General features: G+C 50.0%; 2 protein-coding genes across 4 annotated transcripts; one reads left to right on the forward strand and one right to left on the reverse strand.

Moving 5' to 3' along the window:
- The first annotated feature begins 6,816 nt into the window (after positions 1-6,816).
- On the forward strand, positions 6,817-10,577 carry Slc7a4 (solute carrier family 7 member 4). Its single transcript, XM_038345765.1, has 5 exons — positions 6,817-6,863; positions 7,555-8,577; positions 8,944-9,584; positions 9,873-9,981; positions 10,084-10,577. Exons 2-5 carry the CDS (start codon positions 7,596-7,598, stop codon positions 10,257-10,259), a joined length of 1,908 nt encoding a protein of 635 aa, XP_038201693.1. The 5' UTR covers positions 6,817-6,863; positions 7,555-7,595; the 3' UTR covers positions 10,260-10,577.
- Positions 10,578-11,159: 582 nt separating this feature from the next.
- P2rx6 (purinergic receptor P2X 6) lies at positions 11,160-22,185 on the reverse strand. Of its 3 annotated transcripts, none has more exons than XM_038345767.1 (12): positions 21,880-22,185; positions 21,061-21,211; positions 17,758-17,829; positions 15,375-15,450; positions 15,091-15,184; positions 14,937-15,017; positions 14,711-14,852; positions 14,515-14,624; positions 13,020-13,113; positions 12,873-12,938; positions 12,702-12,769; positions 11,160-12,580 (listed from the first exon to the last, which is right to left on the reverse strand). In XM_038345767.1, exons 1-12 carry the CDS (start codon positions 21,939-21,941, stop codon positions 12,376-12,378), a joined length of 1,221 nt encoding a protein of 406 aa, XP_038201695.1. In that variant the 5' UTR covers positions 21,942-22,185; the 3' UTR covers positions 11,160-12,375. The 3 variants fall into 3 exon arrangements, with proteins under 3 accessions (XP_038201695.1, XP_038201694.1, XP_038201696.1); XM_038345766.1 differs by having other exon boundaries at positions 21,802-22,183; XM_038345768.1 differs by having other exon boundaries at positions 12,485-12,580; positions 12,692-12,769; positions 21,880-22,184.
- Between the last annotated feature and the right edge of the window lie 67 nt (positions 22,186-22,252).

A 22,252-nucleotide genomic window follows, 5' to 3' on the forward strand; every position in this document is an offset into this window, starting at 1 on the left:
ATATCCATAAGTGGATAAAACAAAATTGTCTTATCTTGCCAAGACAGGATAGGATAGTTCTACTAAAGGTTCCTTGCCGTTGTATAATGGTATGTCAGGTTTTATCAGGCCTCAGCCAAAGTTGGTTGCCTCAACATTGCTATCAAGATTTCGTTGTGGTTGCCCAGGTAGTCAATTGTCTCTGTCTTCTGTTGCACATTTTGGAAGTTTCTCGTTTGTGCTTCCTGGTTGCTTTGGTAATATTACTTTCCTTCTCAGATCTTTGATGGGGTTGAAGATTAGATAATGGTAGCTACCTTCTACATTATTTAGACTTCCCAAAGTAGAGTGATTAATAAAATTTTTTGTTATATGCTCCTCGCCTGATATTGTTTACTTCTTGTAATTTTATATGATCTGTTCCTGTTGTATATAGTTGTATTTGGTTTCTGAATCTGCCTTATTTAGACAAAAGGGGGAGATGTTGGGGCAGCTGGCCCAATCCCTGCGTTCAGGGGCGTGGCTGCCCCAGGGGAGTAGGGTACCCTTAAAAAGGATCAGGGCGCCGGAAGGAGCCCTGTTTTCTGTCCCCCGCGTTACCTTCTGCTTCGCTGGACCCTTGGTTCTGTAAGTTCCCTTATTTCTCCTTTTATTAAAACTGATTTATTATAAAAGGACTATTTTGGTTATTTCCAAACTCCTCCGACCGCCGGTACATCTGCAGGCATACACACACATACACACATGATCCAGCAAAACACTCAGACACACAAACACAAAACATATATAAATCATTTTAATGGTAGCCTGAGAGTTCAGCTCCTCCAGGCTGCATCCAGGGTTCGAGGAAGAAGTCCATAAGGAAGCGAAAACCGAGCTTACCTTTTCTCCCTGAGGGGTAAAGACTTGGTATGATCTGAGGGTCACGCTCTTTATTTATTGCTCTGTAGCTCCAAGTCCACCCTCTGCAGCTTCTAGTTCACCTTTGTTTCAATCCTCTGTCCCAGTTCTCCCCAGCTTCCCCTTTGTTCACCTGGCTTGAATCATTTTTACAGGAGGCTTAGGCAAACAAGAAGAAAGTTACGGGAGTGACATCTCATTGGTCATAGCACATTCCTTGGGTAAACAATACCATGGCAACACATAGGCAGGGACATAGGCACTGAAAACGCCTCAACCCTAAAAATATATTCTTTTATCTGTATGTAATCCCAGAACATAACAAAAGGGGGAACCTTGTAACTTTGGCTGCAAGGCCAGACCATCCTCTGTAGCCCTGGCTAATTGTGAAACTTTATCTGCAGTAGATGGACATAAGACTAATTTTCTTTGGACTTGGTTAGTTGATTAATTGTTATTTGGGACCAAGACAACAGTTAGTTGAACTTTGAGTTTTATATCAAAAACTGAGATTAGAAGTTTGTGTATGGTGTTAATTGCTAAGGAATTTAGCAGGGAGTGGCCTCTGGCCTGTGTCACCAGCCAAGTTTAATTAGAGAAGTTGGCATAGTATGGCGGACATATTTTGGGCTACTTTGTGTTAATAACCTTGGCTGTACATCTGTGACTCTGACCTTGTGCATATCTGTGGCGTTTTTAACTTAGGATCCCTTTACAGAAACATTCGGTCTAGTTTGCACTTGCTCTGCGGTGAAAATGAGCTAACTGTGTGTCATTTGAGTAAAAGGAACAAGGCAGGCTTTTGAGTGTCTTACAGTCCTCCTGGGACAATAGATCTAGTTAGGAAGCATATCCTAGTATACTTTATTTATTTATGTATTTGATTTTTTGGGACAAGGTTTCTCTGTGTAGTTTTGGAACCTGTCTTGGAATTTGTTCTGTAGACTAGGCTGGCCTTGAATTCACAGAGATCTACCTGCCTCTGCCTCCCAAGTGCTGGGATTAAAGGCATGTGCCACCACCTCCCAGTTTAGATTTTTTTTTTGATTTTTCAAGACAGGGTTTCCCTGTAGTTTCTAGAGCCTGTCCTGGAACTAGCTCTTGTAGACCAGGCTGGCTCAAACTCAGAGATCCGCCTGTCTCTGTCTCCCGAGTGCTGGGATTAAAGGCGTGGCGCCACCACCGCCCGGCCCCATTTTAGATTTTTTTAAGTATATTTTTCTATTTATCAAAATTATATAGTTTAATGAGAACTCCTGACCATCCATAGACATATGTGCCCATAAAACTGAGATGCAGTCATGAGATTACATATACATTTCATGTGAAATTACACACTACTGTTCAGGTAATAGGGAGACACCATAGCTGCTTTAACAAATGTAAATTACGGACAGGAGCAACAGCTTCCAGAGCCAGAGGTTCTGCAGCCTTTCCTTGAGAGGATTCTCCTCCATCAGAGAATCGTTTCTCTGGTGGGTTGACATCTGAACACTATTTATCACCTGCTGTATACTTCCACGGCCCTTGACATTTTTTTAAAGGTAACATAAAAATGAGCATCTTAGCCAGGTGTGGCAGTGCCTGCCTTTAATCCCAACACTCAGAATGCAGGCAGATCAGTTGAGGACAATTTGTTCTATATAACAAGTTCCAGGCCGACCAGGGCAAAATTGTTAGACCCTGTCTCTAAATAATTAAATAAATAAATACCAAATAAATACTAGCAACTGTAGTTGGAGGGATGGCACAGTGGTTAAGAATGCTTGCTGCTTTTACAGAGGACCCAGGATCAGTTCCCAGCACCTGAATGGCAGCTCCCAACCATCTGAGACAGGCAGACTGTCATGAGCCAGACTGATCTATAATAATGTTTTATGTCTGCCTGGACTACAAAGTAAGATTCTGGATACCCCCCCCCCACACACACACACATTAAACAGGAAAGAAGGAAGGAAGGAAAATGGTAAAGAAAGAAAATTAGAATTTTTTTGTGTGTGTGCAGGGATCAGATTCAGCAAGACAACCGCTCTACCATGAAGCAGCATTACCTGGCTCACAGATATTAGGACTTGTCCATTCTATGTCTCTTGTCTGTAGCACAATTTCTGGTTGGTCTTAATAATAAAAGCCCAGAGCCAGATATCAGGGGGTGAAGGCTGGAAGATCAGAGAAGCAGAGCAATGGACACTAATTCTGAAATCTACAAAATCCTAGAATGAAGAGGCAAGATCCTGATTTTAAGAATCTTCAGGCTGAATGCCTCTTCCCACCTTGTATTCCTCTCTCCTCTCCGCCTTATCACTCCTGTCTCCGTCTCCCTAGTGCTGGGATTAAAGGCATGTGACTGCACGTGACTCCAAAGCACTGGCGGGACTAAACCGTGTGAGCCACCACCACCTAGGTCTGTTTCTCTTTTAGACTGGATTGGTCTAGAGCTCCATCTGCCTTTCCTCCTGAGTGCTGGGATCAAGGTGTGTGCCACCACTGCCTGGCTCTATGGCTAACTAGTGGCCAGCTCCACACACTGATCTTCAGGCAGACTTTGTTAGATCACAAACAAAAATATCACCACACTTGTCTTTTTAAATTCATTTGGGGATCTATCTGGCAATTTTTGCAGAGTGGGTAGTTAGAACTTTAACAGGAGCTGCTCTGAGGATGCAGAGCATCTGGGCAGTGTTGCATTTTAGCAATGCCAAATCTTGCAGCTGGTTTGGCAAAGCATGTTGAGAACCACGCAGGAGACCCTAGGTTTTGATTCCTAGCACCACTGAAAAGAAAAACAATGTTCCAGTCTGTAAGTATTGCATATTTCCATCTAAGGTTGTTTTCAATTTTTAATGATGTTTAGTAGTTTGCCACTGTATATTTTAAATTTTTTCTTTTTTTTCTTTCTTCTTTCTTTTTTTTCTTTTCTAGTTTGAATTCTGCCTCAATAAGGTAGAGGCATAACTGACTTCCCAAAGCTGTCTGGCTCCCTGTGTCTGTGCACACATGCACACATACAACAATACAATTAATTAAAGTACATTTTCTCCAACAAGGCCACACCTCCTAATCCTTCTGATCCATCTCTAATAGTGCCACTCCTGGTGACCAAGTATTCAATATACTAACCTATGGGGCCATTACTTATTCAAACTAACACTGGGCTTGTTGAATATTTTTCCTGTGTCCAATTGATTTGTTTTTGTGGGCTTGATTATTTATTTTATTAGTATGGTTATAACACAGATTGATTTTCATATGTGTATGTTGTGTGTGTTTGATTTGTTAGCATTTTTTTCTTTAAAAAATAGTTTTAATTAGGGGCTGGAGAGATGGCTCAGTGGTTGTAAGAGCTCCGGCTGCTCTGCCAAAGTACTAAAGTTTCAATTTCCAGCACCCATATGACAGCTTACAACTGGTCTGCAACTCTAGTTTCCAGGGGATCCAATGCCCTCACACAGACATACATGCAGGAAAAAATGCCAATGCACATAAGTAAAATAATAAATTTTAAAAGATAATACATAAAAATAAAATCTTAAAAGTATTACTCATTACTTAGTACATAGAGAAACTCTGTCTTGATAAAAATGACTTATTGTTATTATTAATTATTATTATGTGCATGTGCATGCGCACACATGTGTATGCGTGTGTGTGTGGTTGTGCGTGTGTGTGTGTGTGTGTAGGTGTTGTGTGTGTTGTGTGGTAGGCACATTTGTGCATGTGCCACGGTGCACATGTAGAAGTCAGAGAACTTACAGCAGTCAGTTCTCTTCTTTCCATCATGTCTTGGATCAGACTCTAATAGTCAGGGTTGTCAGCAAATGGCCTTTACCTGCTCTGGCCCTAATTTGCTAGCGCCTTGCTGAGGATTCTGAATCTCTCCACATACAGGATATTGGCTGGTTGCTTTGTTTCTCATGTGCTGTCTTTTGTCCATCTTAGTATACTCCTGACTCCCTGACTTACAGAATAAGTGGAAAAATGTTTTCCCCTTTCTTTCCCGTGCTTCATCTTCATGAGCCTCTGTCTCATACGAGGTTCAGCTCACATCCCCATATACTAGGAAGGTAGAGCTCACTGCCTGGCTGCCCCCACCTCAGGTGCCCGATCGGATGCCGGTGCCTATGACAGGGGTGGGGGGGCAAAGTGAAAGTTGCTTATAAAAAGAGCCAGAACCCGAAACAACTGCACACCAATTCTAGGCTGTTTGATAAACATCAGAGGATGGGTTCTTATTACAAAGCCTCCTGGATCACTTGGCCTGAGTGCTCTTTCCTAGGTGTTTCTGGAGGTATTTCCTGGATCACTTGGCCTGAGTGCTCTTTCCTAGGTGTTTCTGGAGGTATTTCCTGGATCACTTGGCCTGAGTGCTCTTTCCTAGGTGTTTCTGGAGGTATTTCCTGGATCTCTTGGCCTGAGTGCTCTTTCCTAGGTGTTTCTGGAGGTATTTCCAGGCACGGAGCTGCAGGCCATGGCTGTGCGAGCAGGAGCAGCACTTCGGACCTTGTGAGCTCTCAGGTGGCCCAGGGAGTTGACTAACACAGCGCATTCCAAGTGTCCCCGTATATCTGGGGGCTCAACCACCACTTTGTCTTCATTTGAGTGAGTCATCCAGACTGTGTCCTAAGATCCCATTCCATTAACCACCAATAAAGTTGAGCATTTGAGTATGGAGTATAGATTTTAGTAGTATATAGTATATATTAATTCTATCATCATCACCACATATAGTCAAGTATATATTATATGGTTGTATGTTTATTTTTTATCATATATTAGATATGTATTACAAATTAATACAAAAAAACAGGTGACTGCTTTGGTTTTGCCTGGTTGGGCTGGACAACAAATCAACACCTTACCACATCAACTTTCTCACTATATGTAACACTCTCACTATATGTACATATGCTCTCACTACATATGTATATATACATACAATATTCTCACTATATATAACATTCTCACTGTATATACATACTCTCACTATATGTATATACTCTATCTATATTCATCTATCTACCTACCTATCATCTATCTATATCTTTATATCTCTATCTATCTATCTACACACACACACACACACATATGTATGTGAGAGAGATGTCTCTTGCCCAGCTATATCAGTCTCTCATGTATCAGCATTATAAGGCATGGGCCAAGCCTAGCTAGAATTTTGCTTTCAAAGTGAGGAGAACAGAAGGAAAAAGACTCCTCAGACCTAGGCATAAATGAACCAGAGTGGACTCTGGAGATCTTGTGCCAGAGCTGGCCCAGGCACCCTCATGGCATGAATGCCAGTGAGGAGTATGGAGTGCTCTTGGTTATCACTAGTGGAGAGTTGATGCTGGCGTCCCTTGAGAATCCCAAGGCCTGTCAGGTGCTCTGAGGCTGTTATTGACATTTGAGCGCACCCCAGCTGTAGAGCTGCAAGCTGTCTTATAATGCTGGTTGCTGTCTTTTAATGGGACGCTATCAGACAATAGCTCTTCACATTCTGCCAATTCACAGAACACGCCCCAAAGGCTGTCTACCTCAAGGCCACTAGGCCAGACCCGGGTCTTCATCTCACCGTGCGGGACATTTGCAAACCCCACATGATGCCGTGGCTGGGGCCTGAATGATGTCCAATTGGCTGGAGTAATTGTGCTGGGGTGGGAGAGACCGAGAATTATCTGTTGCTGCGCTGCAGGGTTGGCCCCGCCTCCTACCTGGACCCACGGAAGGGCTCAATAAGTGGTGAAGCAAGCAGAACTGGTGGAGCCTTAGGACTGTTCAGCTCTGGTCTGCTCGCTAAGATGGTTATTCTGATATGTAACGCAGTGCGGGGCCCTGAACAGAACCCCACAGGGGATGATGGGTTGTGAGACTCGGGTTTATCCAGTGCCTGGAAGCCAGGGGCGGGCCCTGCACGCAAGCGTTGTAAACTAGCGGGGCAGGCGCAGTGCACGCAACGCACACTGTGGTGGCGGCGGCACGGACAGCAGGTGGGTCGCAGCGGGTCTAGCGGAACGGCTGCTGTGGGGATGCAAATGCAAGCGAAGGCTTGAATGTCTGGGGGCTAGGGGCTTGGAGGAAGCAGCCAGCCCCAGCAACCGCGGGCTGGGGCGCATATGGGGAGGGGAGGTGCCCACAGCTTCCACATCCGGGACTCCGGGCCCTTGCAGCCCTGGCCTCCTGGCCTCAGGTGAGCTGATCCTCCAACCTGTTAGAAGGGGGGGCGATCGCTTTTCTCTGAGGCCAGGTGTCGCCTTTGGCTAGGCTCCGGGTTGCAGAAGCGCTCCTGTTCCGGGTCCTGGCAGCCTGGCCCTGCTCCAGGGACGCCTCCCATTCTTTCCTGCCTGTTCCAATCCTAGCTAATGTTCTTAAGCAACCTCCTACTCACCCTCAGAAGCACCTGCAGGGTTCGCAGGTCCGCTCTAGGTCTGCACCACCTTGCCACATCCAATGCCCTGAAGGCTGGCAGGAAGGACCTCCATGCTTTCAATCCCTCCTGCCCATAGTCCCCGACACCCCGCATTCCCTCATCCCCCTCCTCAACACACCGTCCCATTTAAGCCTTCTAAGGTAGGTCCCTGGTACAGGTGTCCTGGTTCCTCGGGAGAGGAGAGACCTGGATGGACAGTCTGTGAAAGAGTGGAGGCTGGCTGGTTGGTTATTTCTGTTGTCTGTTCGCAGCAGTTTCCAGAAGCTGGCTCAGGATTCCTCAGCCATCTGCCATGGCCCGGGGACTGCCCAGTGCTGCCCGGCTGGCGCACTTCTGCCAGAAACTGAACCGTCTGAAGCCACTGGAAGAGTCTAGCATGGAGACATCATTGAGGCGCTGTCTGTCCACACTGGACTTGACCCTATTGGGTGTGGGTGGCATGGTGGGGTCTGGGCTCTATGTCCTCACAGGCACAGTGGCCAAGGACATGGCTGGACCCGCTGTGCTCGTGTCCTTTTTGGTGGCTGCTGTAGCCTCCCTGCTGGCAGCCCTATGCTATGCAGAATTTGGAGCCCGTGTGCCCCGTACCGGCTCTGCATACTTGTTCACCTACGTGTCCATGGGTGAAATATGGGCTTTCCTCATAGGGTGGAATGTGCTTCTGGAGTACCTCATTGGAGGTGCTGCTGTGGCCCGTGCCTGGAGTGGCTATCTGGATGCCATCTTTAACCACAGCATTCGCAACTTCACAGAGTCTCACATGGGTGTCTGGCAGATGCCCTTCCTGGCCCATTATCCAGATTTTCTGGCTGCCGGCATTTTACTTGTGGCTTCTGCCTTTGTCTCCTGTGGAGCCCGAGTCTCTTCTTGGCTTAACCACACCTTCTCAGCCATCAGTATGGTTGTCATCCTTTTCATCATCGTCCTGGGTTTCATCCTGGCCCGGCCTCACAACTGGAGCCCAGAAGAGGGTGGCTTTGCACCCTATGGCTTTTCTGGCATCCTGGCGGGCACCGCCACCTGTTTCTATGCCTTTGTCGGCTTTGATGTCATTGCTGCCTCCAGTGAGGAGGCCAAAAACCCACGGTGGGCTGTGCCCATGGCCATCGCCATCTCCCTTGGCCTGGCAGCTGGTGCCTATATTCTGGTCTCCACTGTGTTGACCCTCATGGTTCCTTGGCACAGTCTGGACCCGGACTCAGCACTTGCTGACGCTTTCTACAGGCGGGGCTACAGCTGGGCTGGCTTCATTGTAGCAGTTGGCTCCATCTGTGGTAAGGGACCCTTCTGGGCAGGGTGGGAGGGGACAGGGTAGTGGGCCTTGCCCAAAGCCTCTCAAAATACTCCTCTCCGGGCCCCAGTTTTACTACCTGTGTAATGAGCTCACGAAAACACTGGTTTTCGGGGACTCGTTGGCAGCCCCTCTCCCCACAAATGGTGCACAGAATATCAGTTTGGAGCACACGCTCATAGGTCCTTCCCAGGCAGACTGCCAGTTCCCAAAGAGTCTTTAATGGGTCTGGACCTAAATGGAAGTGTCCCCTTCCTAGGTGGGAGGTGAGAAGCTAATATCCTCAATACAGCAGCAGCTCCTGCTGGGCTTCTCTGCCACGCTGATTGCTCCCTGTGCTCTGCTGCAGCTATGAATACGGTCCTGCTCAGCAACCTCTTCTCCCTGCCTCGCATTGTCTATGCCATGGCCGCCGACGGGCTCTTCTTCCAGCTGTTTGCCCGTGTGCACCCGCGGACACAGGTGCCTGTAGTGGGAATCCTGGTGTTTGGGGTCCTCATGGCTCTCCTGGCACTGCTGCTGGACCTTGAGGCACTGGTCCAGTTCCTATCCATCGGCACCCTGCTGGCCTATACCTTTGTGGCCACCAGCATCATTGTGTTGCGTTTCCAGAAAGCTTCTCCACCCAGCTCCCCGTGCCTAGCCAGCCCTAGCCCCACAGCTAAGAAGTATGACTCCTTCTCCGACCACATACAACTAGTTGGTGCTGCACAGACCTCTATGTCTGAGCCTGGGAAGCTGCGACCAGCCCTGAAACCCTTCCTGGGCTTCCTGAATGGATGCAGCCCTGGAACTGCTGTGGCCTGGGCGCTTGGCATCTTGGTAGCCTCAGCTATCTCCTTGGCATGTGTGCTGGTCTTCGGGAACTCAGAGCTGCACCTTCCGCAGTGGGGCTATGCCCTGCTGTTGGCTGTCAGTGGCGCTGTCTTTCTGTTCAGCCTCCTGGTCCTGGGGGCTCACCAGCAGCAAAAGAAGCAAGACACTTTTCAGGTATATCCCCATCCCCCACCCAGTTGCTCACCAATACTGTTTCTTCTTAGACAATCTGTTCCCTTTGCCCCAGCCTTTCATGCCACCTGAGAAGGCACAAGGACTCGTAGGGCTGGGGAGGCAGGTTTATCCATTCCCACTTCCTCCACCATTCTGCATGGCGAGGGTCCACATGGCTCCAAATATCCAGAGATGAAGACGGGTTCTGTGGAACTTCCACAGCACGTCAGGCTCTGGACTGGCCTATCTATCCTTCAGCCAAGCTCAGCCTCACCCTTGCACCCTCAGATCCCTTTGGTGCCCCTGACTCCAGCCCTCAGCATCCTTCTCAACATTTGCCTCATGCTGAAGCTGAGCTACCTGACCTGGCTGCGCTTTATCATCTGGCTGCTGGTTGGTGAGTGGGGCCTGGGCTTGGACGCAGGTCTACGACAATGGGAGGACAAAGCGGGCAGGTGGGGTTGGGAGCTGACCCTCAGGCTCACACCCACTCCTGCAGGACTTGTTGTGTATTTTGGCTATGGCATCTGGCACAGCAAGGAGAACCAGAGGGAGCCCCTGGAGCTGACTACTGCACACTACGTGGTGTTCCCCAGTGGCAGCCTGGAGGAAACAGTGCAAGCTGTGCAGCCTGCCAGTCAGGCTCCGGTCCAGGAGTCAGGCTGTGTAGAGTAGTGGCCAGTCTGTGAGGCTGGCTCATCAAGGCCCCACATCGCCCACATCCAGAGACCAGAAGAACTGGCAGCTGCCTGCCAAAGGAAGCTTGGATTTGAAGCCTGCCCAGACTGGACTGGGAGTATTGTCAGTTCCCAGGAGCTGAGCCTTCTGTCTTCATGAGATCGGTCTTGGCCAGTGCTTTTGTGGACTCACTACCCAGTGCCTTCCTATTTATGATCAACTCTGGATACCTGGGCAGGTGGGGCAGAGTGGGCAAGGACGAGGCTCCAGCCCCTGGGACCTACAATAATAACTAATCAGCTAGTGTTATAACCAGCTATCGTGTACACTGTAGCATTCTTTGTGGCACCAAGTTCTTACTTGCCTGAAGAACCAAACAATTGTCCCCAGTCTACAGCAGGGACACAGAAGGTCTAGCAGAAGTCTCTCTGGGGAGAGAAGCTGCATGCATAATATGAAGAATGGCATGTGACACGACAGGGACGGATTCCTCGCATGTCCTCTGTAAGGGTGCTTGTGTGTGTGCGTGTGCATGTGTGTGTGTGTGCATGTGTATGTGTATGTGCATGCGTGTGTGTGTATGTTAGTGGCACTTGAGATTGTTAGGCAAGGATTCAACTAGTGACATATATCCCCAGATCCCTGACATGTCCTCTAGCGGGGTATATATTTCACGACCTGGACTCAAGGAAGGTAACTCAAAAATGCATTGGGTGTCCGTGTCTCTCGATTTTCCCGGGCTCCTGGGGATCAAGGCATGTGCCTAGAGACTGCCTAGGAACACTGAAATGCACTAAACACAGGTGTATGTCCATGGACCCTCCCCCCAGCACATTCCTGCATGGCCCACACAGCTGCCTTGGAGTGCATACTAAGTACAGACTGCATTGACCACTGTTTCCAAATCCAGGCTCCAGGCCACAGCTCACTCTTTTACTGTCTCTGTATATACTGGCAGAGTTTTCAGATGAAGTCTTTGGGGTCTCTATTACTTATTCATCTCCAGGGCAACAGTGTTCATGAGAGGCAAGCTTGGAGTGGCACCTGAGCGGTACACTTGCGTGTACATGGATGCACAGGGAATTGGGCCTGCACTACTACTTTCCAGCCTACTAGACAGCTGTGGGGCCACAGTTCAGAGACAGGAAAGTCCTAGGTCTCCTTTGTACCTCACACTGGGGTTCCCGAGACTGGGCTCTGTCTAAGATGGACATCTCCCTTTTCCCATTCCTCTCTTTAAGGACTACACAGGAAGCTGCTTGCTTTGGCAAGCTTTACTTCAGCAGTGATATCAGGGTTCTTGGGATTCCCCAAGGACCGCTGAGTCCACACAACCCACCTGCAGTAACCAGGCCTTCCCCTTCTGTATTTTGGAGGCCAGAGCCCCGAGGGCTGAGCAGCAGCTTTTCGGAGGATCCGGAAGCCAGGTGATCCTGGATGCTGGTGCAGCTTTGGCCTCAGCTCCGGGACTTCCTCGGTCACCGTGCATCCATAACAAAGCTGCCTCTTTCCTTCCACGTGTGCACACTCCATAAATTATGCCCCACACTTGGACCAAGAAAGGGCTGTGTTTCTGCAGCCCTTGTGCCTGTCATCCTTTCTATGGGCTCTGGGGCATGGGGAAAGTCTATAAATGGGGAGGAATTGAAGCCCTGCGTGCATACAGATCCAGAACCAGCTATTCCTGAGGAAACACGGAGGCCTTCATGGAGATCATACCTCAAAATTCTGGCACTCTGACTGGGGCCAGAGGTAGGGCCTCTGGCAGGTAGGTGCTTCAGCGTGCATCAAGGTTGTCAGGAACGTCTTGATGGCAGGAATGCCTAGATCTGCAGCCTCTCATCTTCCTAGGCTCCTGAGAAACCTAGTCAGGTCAAGGGGGCTTGAACTGGATGGCAGAGTCGCCCAGAAGACAGACAGAGAGTCCCAAGGAATCAGGCAATCAATCATTCGGCCACATTGCCTTCTCCTTCTCTCAGGCTGGACCTAGGAGGGGGTCTGAATGGGGAGTCTAGTAGACTCCCTCCAAGCTCCTCTGCAGTCCTGTTGGAGATTTGTCCTTGATTTTCTCAAGCCAGAACCCTAATCCTTCCCAACCCCTAAACTTTAACCCTCAGAGAGTGGCTATAAGCCTCAGAAGTGGATAGGCCCATGGACGACAGCCACCCAGATGAGGCCCCTGGCGCAAGGATGTCTGGATCCCAGCAGCAACAGACATGGGGCAGGTGCAAATCCCCACCGAGACACTTGAGCGGCAGTGCAGGTGTGAATTCCAGCTCAGTCTATGCAGTGTTGATAGTTGCCTTTGGAGCCTTTGCCTACAAAGACAACAGATTAGGGATCAAGCTAACATCACCCAAAGTGTGGCAGAACCCAGTATTGCGGCAGAGTGGTTTCTGCTCTGGGACAGAAGCAGGCCCACAGCTCACTTCTTCATACTTGGTCCTCCAGTAGAAACGGGCTTCTCTATCCACGTACAGTAGCAGCAGGTCACAGAGGAAGGTGACCTGGAAGAGGCAGGACCTATCATGTTCCAGATTCCTCAACTCATCCCCGTCCTCCAGCCAAGCCCTGGCTGGTGGTTACTGTAAACCTTAGAGTCAGACTTACCATGCCCAGCCAAGCTGCTCCTGTGCCCACTGTGATGGCCGTCGGAATGAGTGCAAACTTCCCTGCCTGAGAGACCCGGGCTGAGTCTCTGGGGTTGGGGCTCTCCCCCTAAGCTTCCACAGACCCTTCCCCTGGTCTAAACTTTACCTTCCCAGTGACAAGAATGTCAAAGCGGATCCCATAGAGCTTGAGCAGGCTCCGGGCCTCCACACCGGAGGCTTCCCACCAGTGATTGGCTGTCCTGGGGATAGCAGAGAAGGCTCCATTGGTTTGCATGCCGCATTTCAGGCGGGATTATCCATGGACTTTATCAGCCCAACCCTAAATCCTAAATCTTAGGCCCCGTGTAGGTGTTAAGGACAGGGGAAAGCAACCCAGAACCTGAGCAGGGCCTGACTGGAGGAAGACTGCTGCCTACTGAGAGGGTCAGGGAGGGGCATGGAGGATGCCAAAATAGATGCTGGCAGCAGGTATGGGAGAAGGAAGATGGGGTGGAAGTGAGGGCTGTCAGAACCCCTAGGCTGCAATTCCTTTCAGCGCAGAACTGGGGACGAAAGTGAAGGCAGGTGCTGTGGAAGGACTCGGGAAGGGACTCTGAGCAGAGAGAAAGGTGCCAGCGAGGGCCCATGGCAGAGAAACCATCCTATAAGGTTGTAAGAGGTGGGGAGTCAAGCACAATGAGTTATATCAAGGGGCATTGTCTTTGGTCCTTATGGCCACGTGTGCCCACCTGTTCCAGTGTGTGATAAAATGATATTACTTGGCAGGAGGAGCCCAAGGTTCTACCTGGGAAACTGAAAACATGACAATACCTGCAATCAAATCTCTTAGTGCCTTTAGGATGGGAAAATACAGATTTGGAAACATTGCTAACACAATGGGGGGAATATAAAATCTTAGATTTAATCTACCAGCACCTTTTCCTAGCTTCCTTCCTCTTTCTCTACCCTCCTCTCCTTCCTTCCTTCCCTCCTCCTTCGCCAGGTCGCCCCAGACTTGCTATAAAGCCAAGTACAACTCTGACCCCTAATCGTCCTTTCTCTGCTGCCCAAGGGCTGGGACTAGGATTACAGTCATGCACTGTGACCATCTACCCAATGTCCAGAGTTTCTGTGACAATGGGACAGTAGTCATGTGGGAACATCCCTTGAGAGTGTTGGGAAGGGTTGAGGATCCAGTATCTGACATTTACTCTCGAACAGTCCTGAGGGCCTGGGTCCAATCTCTAGTGCTGCCAGGGAAAGAAAAATTAATGCTAGCAAACCCAGGTCAGAAGTATATGAATATTTCTGCTACTAGTCTGAATTTTTCCAATGATTTTTTTGAGAAAGAAAAAAGATTTTTTAGATAAAGTCCTATAGGGAAATTAAAGATGAAAGGTATCTGTGCTCTGGAGAAGCAGGGCCATCTGTGAGAGGCTGCGCCAAGATCTGCAGTGGGAAGCCTGTACTGACAGGGGAGAGAGGGGAGATGGAAGGGAGCTGGGGCCTGGGTGCACCCGTGGGACCCTTGCACACACAGTAGAGATCCTGTGGTCTGAGTTGGGCGTGCTCAGTGAGTTGATCTGTGGTCGCAGGGAGATAGGTGGAGAGGCTACTAGGGCAGGAATAGCAAGCCAGGACTATGGCAGCAAGGGCCATACCTGAAGTTGTAGCCCCTCTCCTGCAGCTGGAAAGAGTACTGGGGACGGCAGTCAGAGCCCCTGGTGTCCAGGTTGCAGTCCCAGTGGATTCTGATGGCCACAGCACCACCCTGCACACAACACATTTCTGTTCCCCTGGTAGATGGGCGTGAGACCCCAACCCTCAGCTGCAGGAACTCTGCCCCAGATGACTCACCAGCAATGCCAGGTCCTCAAAGTCCCCTCCAGCCATGGCCACAAGGTCCCCAATGCAGAAAACTGGACAGTACGGGCTCCAGTGTGGATCGTAGCGACAATGCTTGAAATAGGTGCTGTCCCAGGTATCTAAGGCGTTGTTTCTAGAAAGGACACTGATAGGGATCAGATGACCCAAGAGGCATGGAGGATCTGGGCTCAACCAAGACCTGCCTGCCCATGCTTACTTGGAGAAGTTGAACTTGCTGAAGGTGACAGTATTTTTTATGAAAAGTGTGAAGTTCTTAGCCTGAACTAGGAGGGGCTTCCTGAGGAGAGATGATATACTGGCATCAGCTTGCTTATCCTGGGGCTTTCCCCTGGGAGAAAAAGGAGACTTACCTGGGAACAGCACCGCTCTCCACCGGGCACCAGCTCCAAATCTCACAGGTCCTGTGGGTTCCGTTGAACACCACACACTGACCCGTTTTTATGCCTTGAAAACACAAAATGAGCTCCAAAGCTCAAGTCTCCATGGGTTCTAAGGAGGGTGTGGGGCATGGGCTTGATGGCGGGATGAGAGGGCTCACAGACAAGCACAGCAGGGCCTGCCTCGGGGACCACACAGCATCCCCTCCCTTCCCCTTGTTCCAGTAGAGGTGCCAGAGGACCAAGCCCACAGTTACCATGGCTATGCGTTCCTGTCTCCCCTTCAGGGCAGTCCGTGTCATCCCAGCAATTAGCCAGAGGAACGGAAGGGTGCTGAGGTAAGAGAGACTCTAGTCACCAACAGCACAGGGACACTTCCTCTCGGCATCACAGACTACAAGGCAAGACCCCTGGGATTCCTCCCAGGATATCCTGGGTCGGGAAGCACAGGGAAGTGACAAGCTGTAAGCTGGAGGGAGAAACCAACAGCCCCCTGTGAGATGGTGTACAGGGCTGTATTCCAAGAACAGAAGAGACTCCGCTCTCCCAACAGCTCCGTCCCTGAGAGTTCACGGAGGCCCAGCTCTTCTGCACAGCTGGGATAACAGAGCAGAGGTGGTGCTGAAGAACCATAGAATGACAGGCTAGTGGTGCTCAATATAAGGCAGTGTAGCTATCGAAGAGCAGGGCCTATGGTCATGGGGGCTGTGCAGGGAGGAAAGTCCCACACACCTGCTAAGGCCAGTCTTTTCTGCCAAACACGGACATTGTATCTCCATAAACCCAAAGAGTCATGGGGAGCACTACAAGGTAAAGGTAGCTTCTGGGGGGTCCCCAGCCTAAGAGAGGAAGGCAGCCTTGAGCTTCAGACCCCCTGTGGAGATTCAGCTCATGAGGAACGCTAGGAGGACCACAGCACCATGGAAGCAAGAATGGTCGAGAGACTGAAAAGCCAGGAGACTTAGAACTTTTGTGAAGGATGGGACTATGACTGGTAGCAGGTGTCACAGTAGTGCTACTTTCTCTGCCTTGCTGTCCCAACCTGTGTCTCACTGTGTCTCCAGATCCTCCAACCAGACTCCATGGTGAGATGTGCGCACCTCTACTCAGCGTCTAAGGAATGAGAGACTGGGGGTCTTTTCTGGTAGCCCCATTCTGGCTACCTTCTGCTCACACATCAAGTCCAGCTTCTTAGCAGGACTCAGAGGGTCCATGAGATCTTGGGTTGTGCTTTTCATGAGCCAGCCCTAGTCTAGGCTCCAGCCATACTGAACAGCATGTTTGCCTGGAGATACCTCACCCCCTCACACAGCCTGGGCCTCTGCCCAAGGGGCACCCTCTGCCCTGGCATCCTGTTGTGGCCACAGTAACCCAGGTCACCAGCTCCTTTAAGATTTAGTCCATACACTTCCCTAAGTCTCCCCACTGCAGCCTCTGCCTCATGGGCACCGTAGAACTGGGTGCCTTTGCTGGAACAGAGCTGCAACTCGAGGGCCAGGGAACTGAAATTCTGCCAGCTGAGCTTAGGGCCTGACCTAGATGGGGGGCAGGGATGCTCAAGAAAGGTTTGCAGAGGGAAATGACACTCTATTGAGTACATTCTTGGAGGGCCAGGTCACTAATCTTCCAAGAAGAGCTGGCAGGAACTCTGGTTATCCTCGAGGAATGGGTCATCAGACCTGGTGAGCTACTTCGCAGTCATGGGAGGTTCACTGGAAGAGCCAGAAGCCTCAGACAAGGAAGGAGGAAAAACTGCGTGCTTTCTAAAAAGTGGATGTGGAGGTTTAGTGAAGTTTTGGAGCTACACGTTAAACCTGGAGTCAACATCCTCTACACATTGGGAGATGGGGTATTGTCTGGGCTCCCCGAGGGTCAGTCATCCTTGGTGCACACATGCATCATCTCCTTTGTGGATAGGGTTCAACTGTGGGCGTGTGACATCCCCTGAAACTATAATGTGACCAGATACCAGAGCCTGGAGTCCCATGAGCAAAGGTTGGACTTGAATGTGGGCTTGAATGGACTGGGTCATGACTTTCACACAAAAGCCATGGTTGGGGAGAGCTAGTGCGTTCTTTGAAAGATTGTCTGGAATATTTCCAAATGGAAAAGATGAGATTGGGGGTGGTGGTGCCTGCGTTTCTACATGAGAAACAGATAAGAATGAGGCAGAAGGCTCAAACATGAACACACGTGGGCGGAAAAACACCCAGAGATCATAAATTAGCTGAAAGCGAAAGCAGAAGCATGCTAGCTCATTCCCCAGACGAAAGCTGACTCGGGATACGATACTAAAAGCTGACAAACAGATGTGCTCTCCCAGCTTGCCTCCTGCTGTTAGTGCCCACCTGAGCATGTGCCTGGCTGCATGGGAAAGAGAGGTCTGCTGCTGTAACCCACACTTGGGTGCCTTTGAGGCAGTGACTGAAACATGTGCACCCAATCACCTGATGGGAGCTATAGTACTTCTGGTAGACAACAGATGTAAAGACTTGGTGAAATGATTTCCAGAAAGATTTAGCCCGTTGCCTAGCATAGATAAACCAAGCTCAGACTGAGCCTTGAGCCTTGGGTGGAGGAGAAAGGAGTCGGCGCTGGTGAGAGAAGCAGGGGTGCGTTAGAGGCTCTGGACAGTCTTACCTCTGGGCATCTGCCCTGGACTTGAGCTGGTGTCACGAGGAAATTGGTCACCAGGAAGAACACATTCTCTCCCTAGAAGGCAAGACTGGAGGTTGGCTTGAGTTGAACTCCACCAGTTGAGGGGCCAGAAGCTGACAGCCTGTTTTGTTTGCTTTTTGTTGCTCTCAGCACTGGGAGTGGAGCCCAGTATCTCAGACCTGCTAGGCCAGTGCTCTCCCACTGAGGTATAACTCAGCTTGGTAGCCTGGATTCCACGGAACTATTTCTTGGCCCCATCTAGTTACCAGCTTTGTGCTGCAGTGATGACCAGCAAGGCAGGCAAACCTGGCTGGGTTTACGGCCTTTCCTGAGCCCAAGGAAGCGCCATGCCTCTATCCATATCTTCCTTCTGAGCTTCATTTCAAACTCTCATGCACTCATCCAAAATTTTTCCAAGGACCTCCTGGACCTAGGTACTGAAGATGGAAAGTGGGGTAGACAAGGACAGCTGATCACCGGCACAACAGTCCGGCAGGGGAGTGCTTGTGCAGGAAGCTAGCGCCACCTACAGCCAAAAATGGTCAAGGCTGTGTAGCTACCTTTGCATCAAGCATCCTCCATAGTACCCCTCACTTAACGTGCCTATAGGTGACAGCAATCACTCATTGGTTCACAGAAATGATTTGGAATGAAAGTAGGCCATGGTGGTGCGCTAGGCGAGGCATACAGACATTTGTTTATGTCTCCTCTGGAGATTCGGACAGCAGCTGACAGTTGGAACCAGGGTGGAGAGAGAAGGGAAGGTGTGTGTGTGAGAGAGAGAAAGAGAGAGGGGGGGGATCCAGATTATACCCTCCCTGACAGGCAAAGACAGGGAAGCCATGCATCACCCACAAGAAGGCAAACACCCAGCTTCTTCCTCCCCGCACCTATCCAAGACAAAGGCCTGGCAAGCTTATTTCTTTTCTGCCAGAAGGGTCCCTTTCTGGATGAATGGTCTAGACCAGTCCAGTGTGTTTAAGGCTGGTCCTTAACACATCTCATCTTGTTTGAACCTATGGCCTATCAGCTTCCTCTGTTGGGTGAAGTCCTTCAGCCAATGGCCTTTGAGATGCTGGACCACTTTGGGCGTGGCCTTGTGCACTATAAAAACAGATATAGAAATGTGCACTCTCTCTCTTGGCTGCTGGATTTGGTTCCTGTTCCCTGCTCGTGCAGAGGACTGTTGATCGGTGAGTCTACCCCCAAATAAAGAACCCTTTATTATACTCCATTCTGAGCTAGTGTGGGACTGCTTTACTGTAATCGCCAACATTCCTCCTGTAAACTGATCATCCTGACTTCAGGCATAGACAGCCATCCTACACCACCACAAATACTGAAGGCCAGCAGCCCTCCAAGGGAGAATGGACTTTGGTTTCTGGATCCCTTGCCTCTCCTGGGAAGCCTGGGGGTGGGGGGGACGTTCACTTTTAATAAGATTTATTTGACTGTAACTTATTTCCTGCCCTTAAGCCTTTTGTTGAGTAGTTTTATTTAGTTACTTAATGTGTCTGAAAGTATGTGTGCTGTTTGTGTGCCTGATGCCCTCAGAGACCAGAAGAGGGCACTGGAACTCCTCTGAAACTGGGGTAACAGAAAGCTGTGAGCCCCATGTGAGTCCTGGGAACAGAAAGAACCCATATCTCTTAACTAAGATATATAATTCCTTATTCCCATATCCACCCTTCCTATACCCCAACCATCCTATTCCCCCAAGCTCTTCCCATCCTCCACTTCACCCTTTTCTCTCCCCATCCCCCCATCCCCCCCATCCCACCCCACCCCACCCCCATGTTCCCATTTTTTGTCCGGCAATCTTGTCTACTTCCAATAACCAGGAGGATAACTATATGTTTTTCTTTGGGTTCACCTTCTTATATAGCTTCTCTAGGATTTTTTATGAATTATAGGCTCGATGTCCTTTATTTGTGGCTAGAAACCAATTATGAGTGAGTACATCCCATGTTCCTCTTTTTGGGCCTGGGTTACCTCACTCAGGATGGTATTTTCTATTTCTGTCCATTTGCATGCAAAATTCAAAATGTCATTGTTTTTTACCGCCGAGTAGTACTCTAATATGTATAGGGAGCCATTCTAGGGTGGGCAGAGACTTGACTCTAGAGGGGTTCCCAGGTGTCCAGGAAGACGACCCCAGCTAGTTCCTAGGGCAGCTGAGGAGAGGGTGTCAGAAATGTCCAGATCCTATTGTCATACTCATGAATATCTTGCATATCACCATAGAGCCTTCACCTGGCATTGGATGGAGAAAATGACAGAGCCCCACATAGGAGCACCAGACTGAGCTCTCAAGGTCCTGATGAGGAGCAAAAGGAGGGAGATCATGAGCAAGGAAGCCAGGACCGCGAGGAGTGCTTTTACCCCTTGAGACGGTGGAACAGATCTAACGGGAGACCACCAAGTCCAGACGGAATGGGACTGATGGAACAGGGGACCAAACCGGACTCTCTGAGTGTGGCTGACGGTGGAGGACTGAGAAACCAAGGACAATGGCAATGAACATGAACTCTACGGCATGGACGGGCTCACTGTGAGCCTTGTCAGTTTGGTTGCTCACCTTCCTGGACTTAGGGGGAGCTGGGAGGACCTTGGACTTAACATAGTGAAGGGAACCCTGATGGCTCTTTGTCTTTGGAGAGGGGTGGAGTGGGGGTATGGGTGGAAGGGAGGGGAGGGAAGGGGGAGGAGATGGAAATCTTGAATAAAAAAAAAATAAAAAAAAAGAACCCATATCTCTGTGAGAGCAGCCAGCGCTCTTAAGAGCTGAGCCACCTCTCCAGCCTCTTGCCTTTTAATTCTTTCTTCAATGAAAAAAAAAATAAACCTGACCCAAGAGCCCTAAATGGTAACAAGGGAACTTCAGAAAGTTCAAACCCTGAACTCCTGTGCCCCTGCCTTTTACCTCCAAGCAAAAATCTTGTGCCCAAGATACTTCAATCCTTTTCAGGTATATCTTTGTGCGGGTGGTGGATGGGTGGCGAGGTTTTTTTTTCCTCTTTATAGTACTAGGGACTGAACCCAGGAAGTTATGTCCACCAGGCAAGTTCTCTACCACTCTGTCTCTAACCTTCCTTTAAAAGAAAGTTCTACAGGGAAGCTCCGCATTCCAGAAAGCCATTTGCTCGGATTGACTCAGCACTCTCTTGAGAGGCCCTCCCCCTTTTCCAAGCCCATCAGCCACCCGCTGGCACCGCGGGCATCCTATATATCTCATGCACAGCAGCTGCGAGGCCGCTGTCTGTGGCTGAAGGACTCCAGACCTACCTGTGATGGCTTCACGAAGTCAGCCACATCCCACAGCCGGTTCTCTAGTTCCTTAATCTGGGCCACGGAAACACCTTTGAGTTTAGTGATGACAGAACTCTGGGGGTCCAAGTCCCATTCCTGGTAGCCTTTTTTGGCCAAGAGGGCCCACCTGGGGAGAAGGTGACAGACAGTGTCATGTAATGGGATGAGGAGTGGCTAGGTCTATAACACTGGGCTGTCTTGGTATCCTCCAGAGGCTCCTAGACCAGCATGGGGGGCCTCGCCCTTCCGTCCAAATGCACCTCTTGCTCTAGACCCCAGAGCAGGTGGAGCCCTCAGATGGAGCTGTCAGCATGGCCACTTTTCACATGTCAGCGCCTCCCACACACTCAGCAAACCCAGCTCCCTGCTTCAAGACATTTTAGACATCCAGCTAGTGGTCTCTCAGGGAGCCTGAAAGCTCCATTGCCCACAGACGCCAAGAATTACTGCGTCCTGTCCCCCTCCCCCACTGTCTCAGGGCAGGAGTCCTGCAATTGTGCCCAGAGACCAAGATGAAGCTGAGACCAATGTCCCATATGTAGGCCCATGGCTTCTGCTGTCTTCTGAATGGACTAAAATCCCTCCTACTGACCACCTCTCACCACCCCCATGCCCACTCTGCCACCAGCTGGACTTCTCAAAGCCAGTTCCTAGCTGTAAGCCAGCAAGGCCAGCAGCAGTCTCTGCAGCTAGCCTGGCCAAGGGCTGCTCTCTTACCCTATCACGTAGGCTACCACTCCCAGCTGCAGCAGCCTCTGAGAGACGCCCACCCGGCAGTTTCTTGTCATCACGTACTTCTCGGTCTTGTAATCCAGAAGCCCCCAGCCCATGAGTGCTGCCACGGCAGCAGAAGCCATGTTCCCAGTTCCTGCTGGCGCCTAGTGCATGAGTCAGCAGGCAGCTTCAGCTGCAACTGAACTGGGAGCAGAACAGCCATGCATGGGATCCAGGCCAATGTTAAAGGGACATCTCCACTCGGTCGGATCTGACTCCTGGCTCAGTCCCAAACCCCAGGTGATCTAGGCCTCCCATCCCGTCCAGAATCCCTGGGTTGGACCCTATACAGACAGAAAGGAGTAGTCTTGTCCCCGCCCATCCACTACACTTCTTTACAGGGTGGGCAGTGACCAAGGTGGGGTAACAGAAGCCCAGAGGCGGGGCTCTGAGC

This window comes from Arvicola amphibius, chromosome 10, assembly GCF_903992535.2.
Source record: "Arvicola amphibius chromosome 10, mArvAmp1.2, whole genome shotgun sequence".
Classification (NCBI taxonomy): domain Eukaryota; kingdom Metazoa; phylum Chordata; class Mammalia; order Rodentia; family Cricetidae; genus Arvicola; species Arvicola amphibius.

Excerpts from the sequence above, each read along its gene's own strand:
- Slc7a4 (XM_038345765.1), top strand. The coding sequence starts at position 7,596 with ATGGCCCGGGGACTGCCCAGTGCTGCCCGGCTGGCGCACTTCTGCCAG. Across the intron at positions 8,578-8,943 it reads AGCAGTTGGCTCCATCTGTG|CTATGAATACGGTCCTGCTC; the intron begins GTAAGGGACCCT and ends GCTCTGCTGCAG. Across the intron at positions 9,982-10,083 it reads TATCATCTGGCTGCTGGTTG|GACTTGTTGTGTATTTTGGC; the intron begins GTGAGTGGGGCC and ends CCACTCCTGCAG.
- P2rx6 (XM_038345766.1), bottom strand. The coding sequence starts at position 21,941 with ATGGCTTCTGCTGCCGTGGCAGCACTCATGGGCTGGGGGCTTCTGGAT. Across the intron at positions 17,830-21,060 it reads ACTTCGTGAAGCCATCACAG|GGAGAGAATGTGTTCTTCCT; the intron begins GTAGGTCTGGAG and ends CTTGCCTTCTAG. Across the intron at positions 13,114-14,514 it reads GAGAGGGGCTACAACTTCAG|GACAGCCAATCACTGGTGGG; the intron begins GTATGGCCCTTG and ends TGCTATCCCCAG.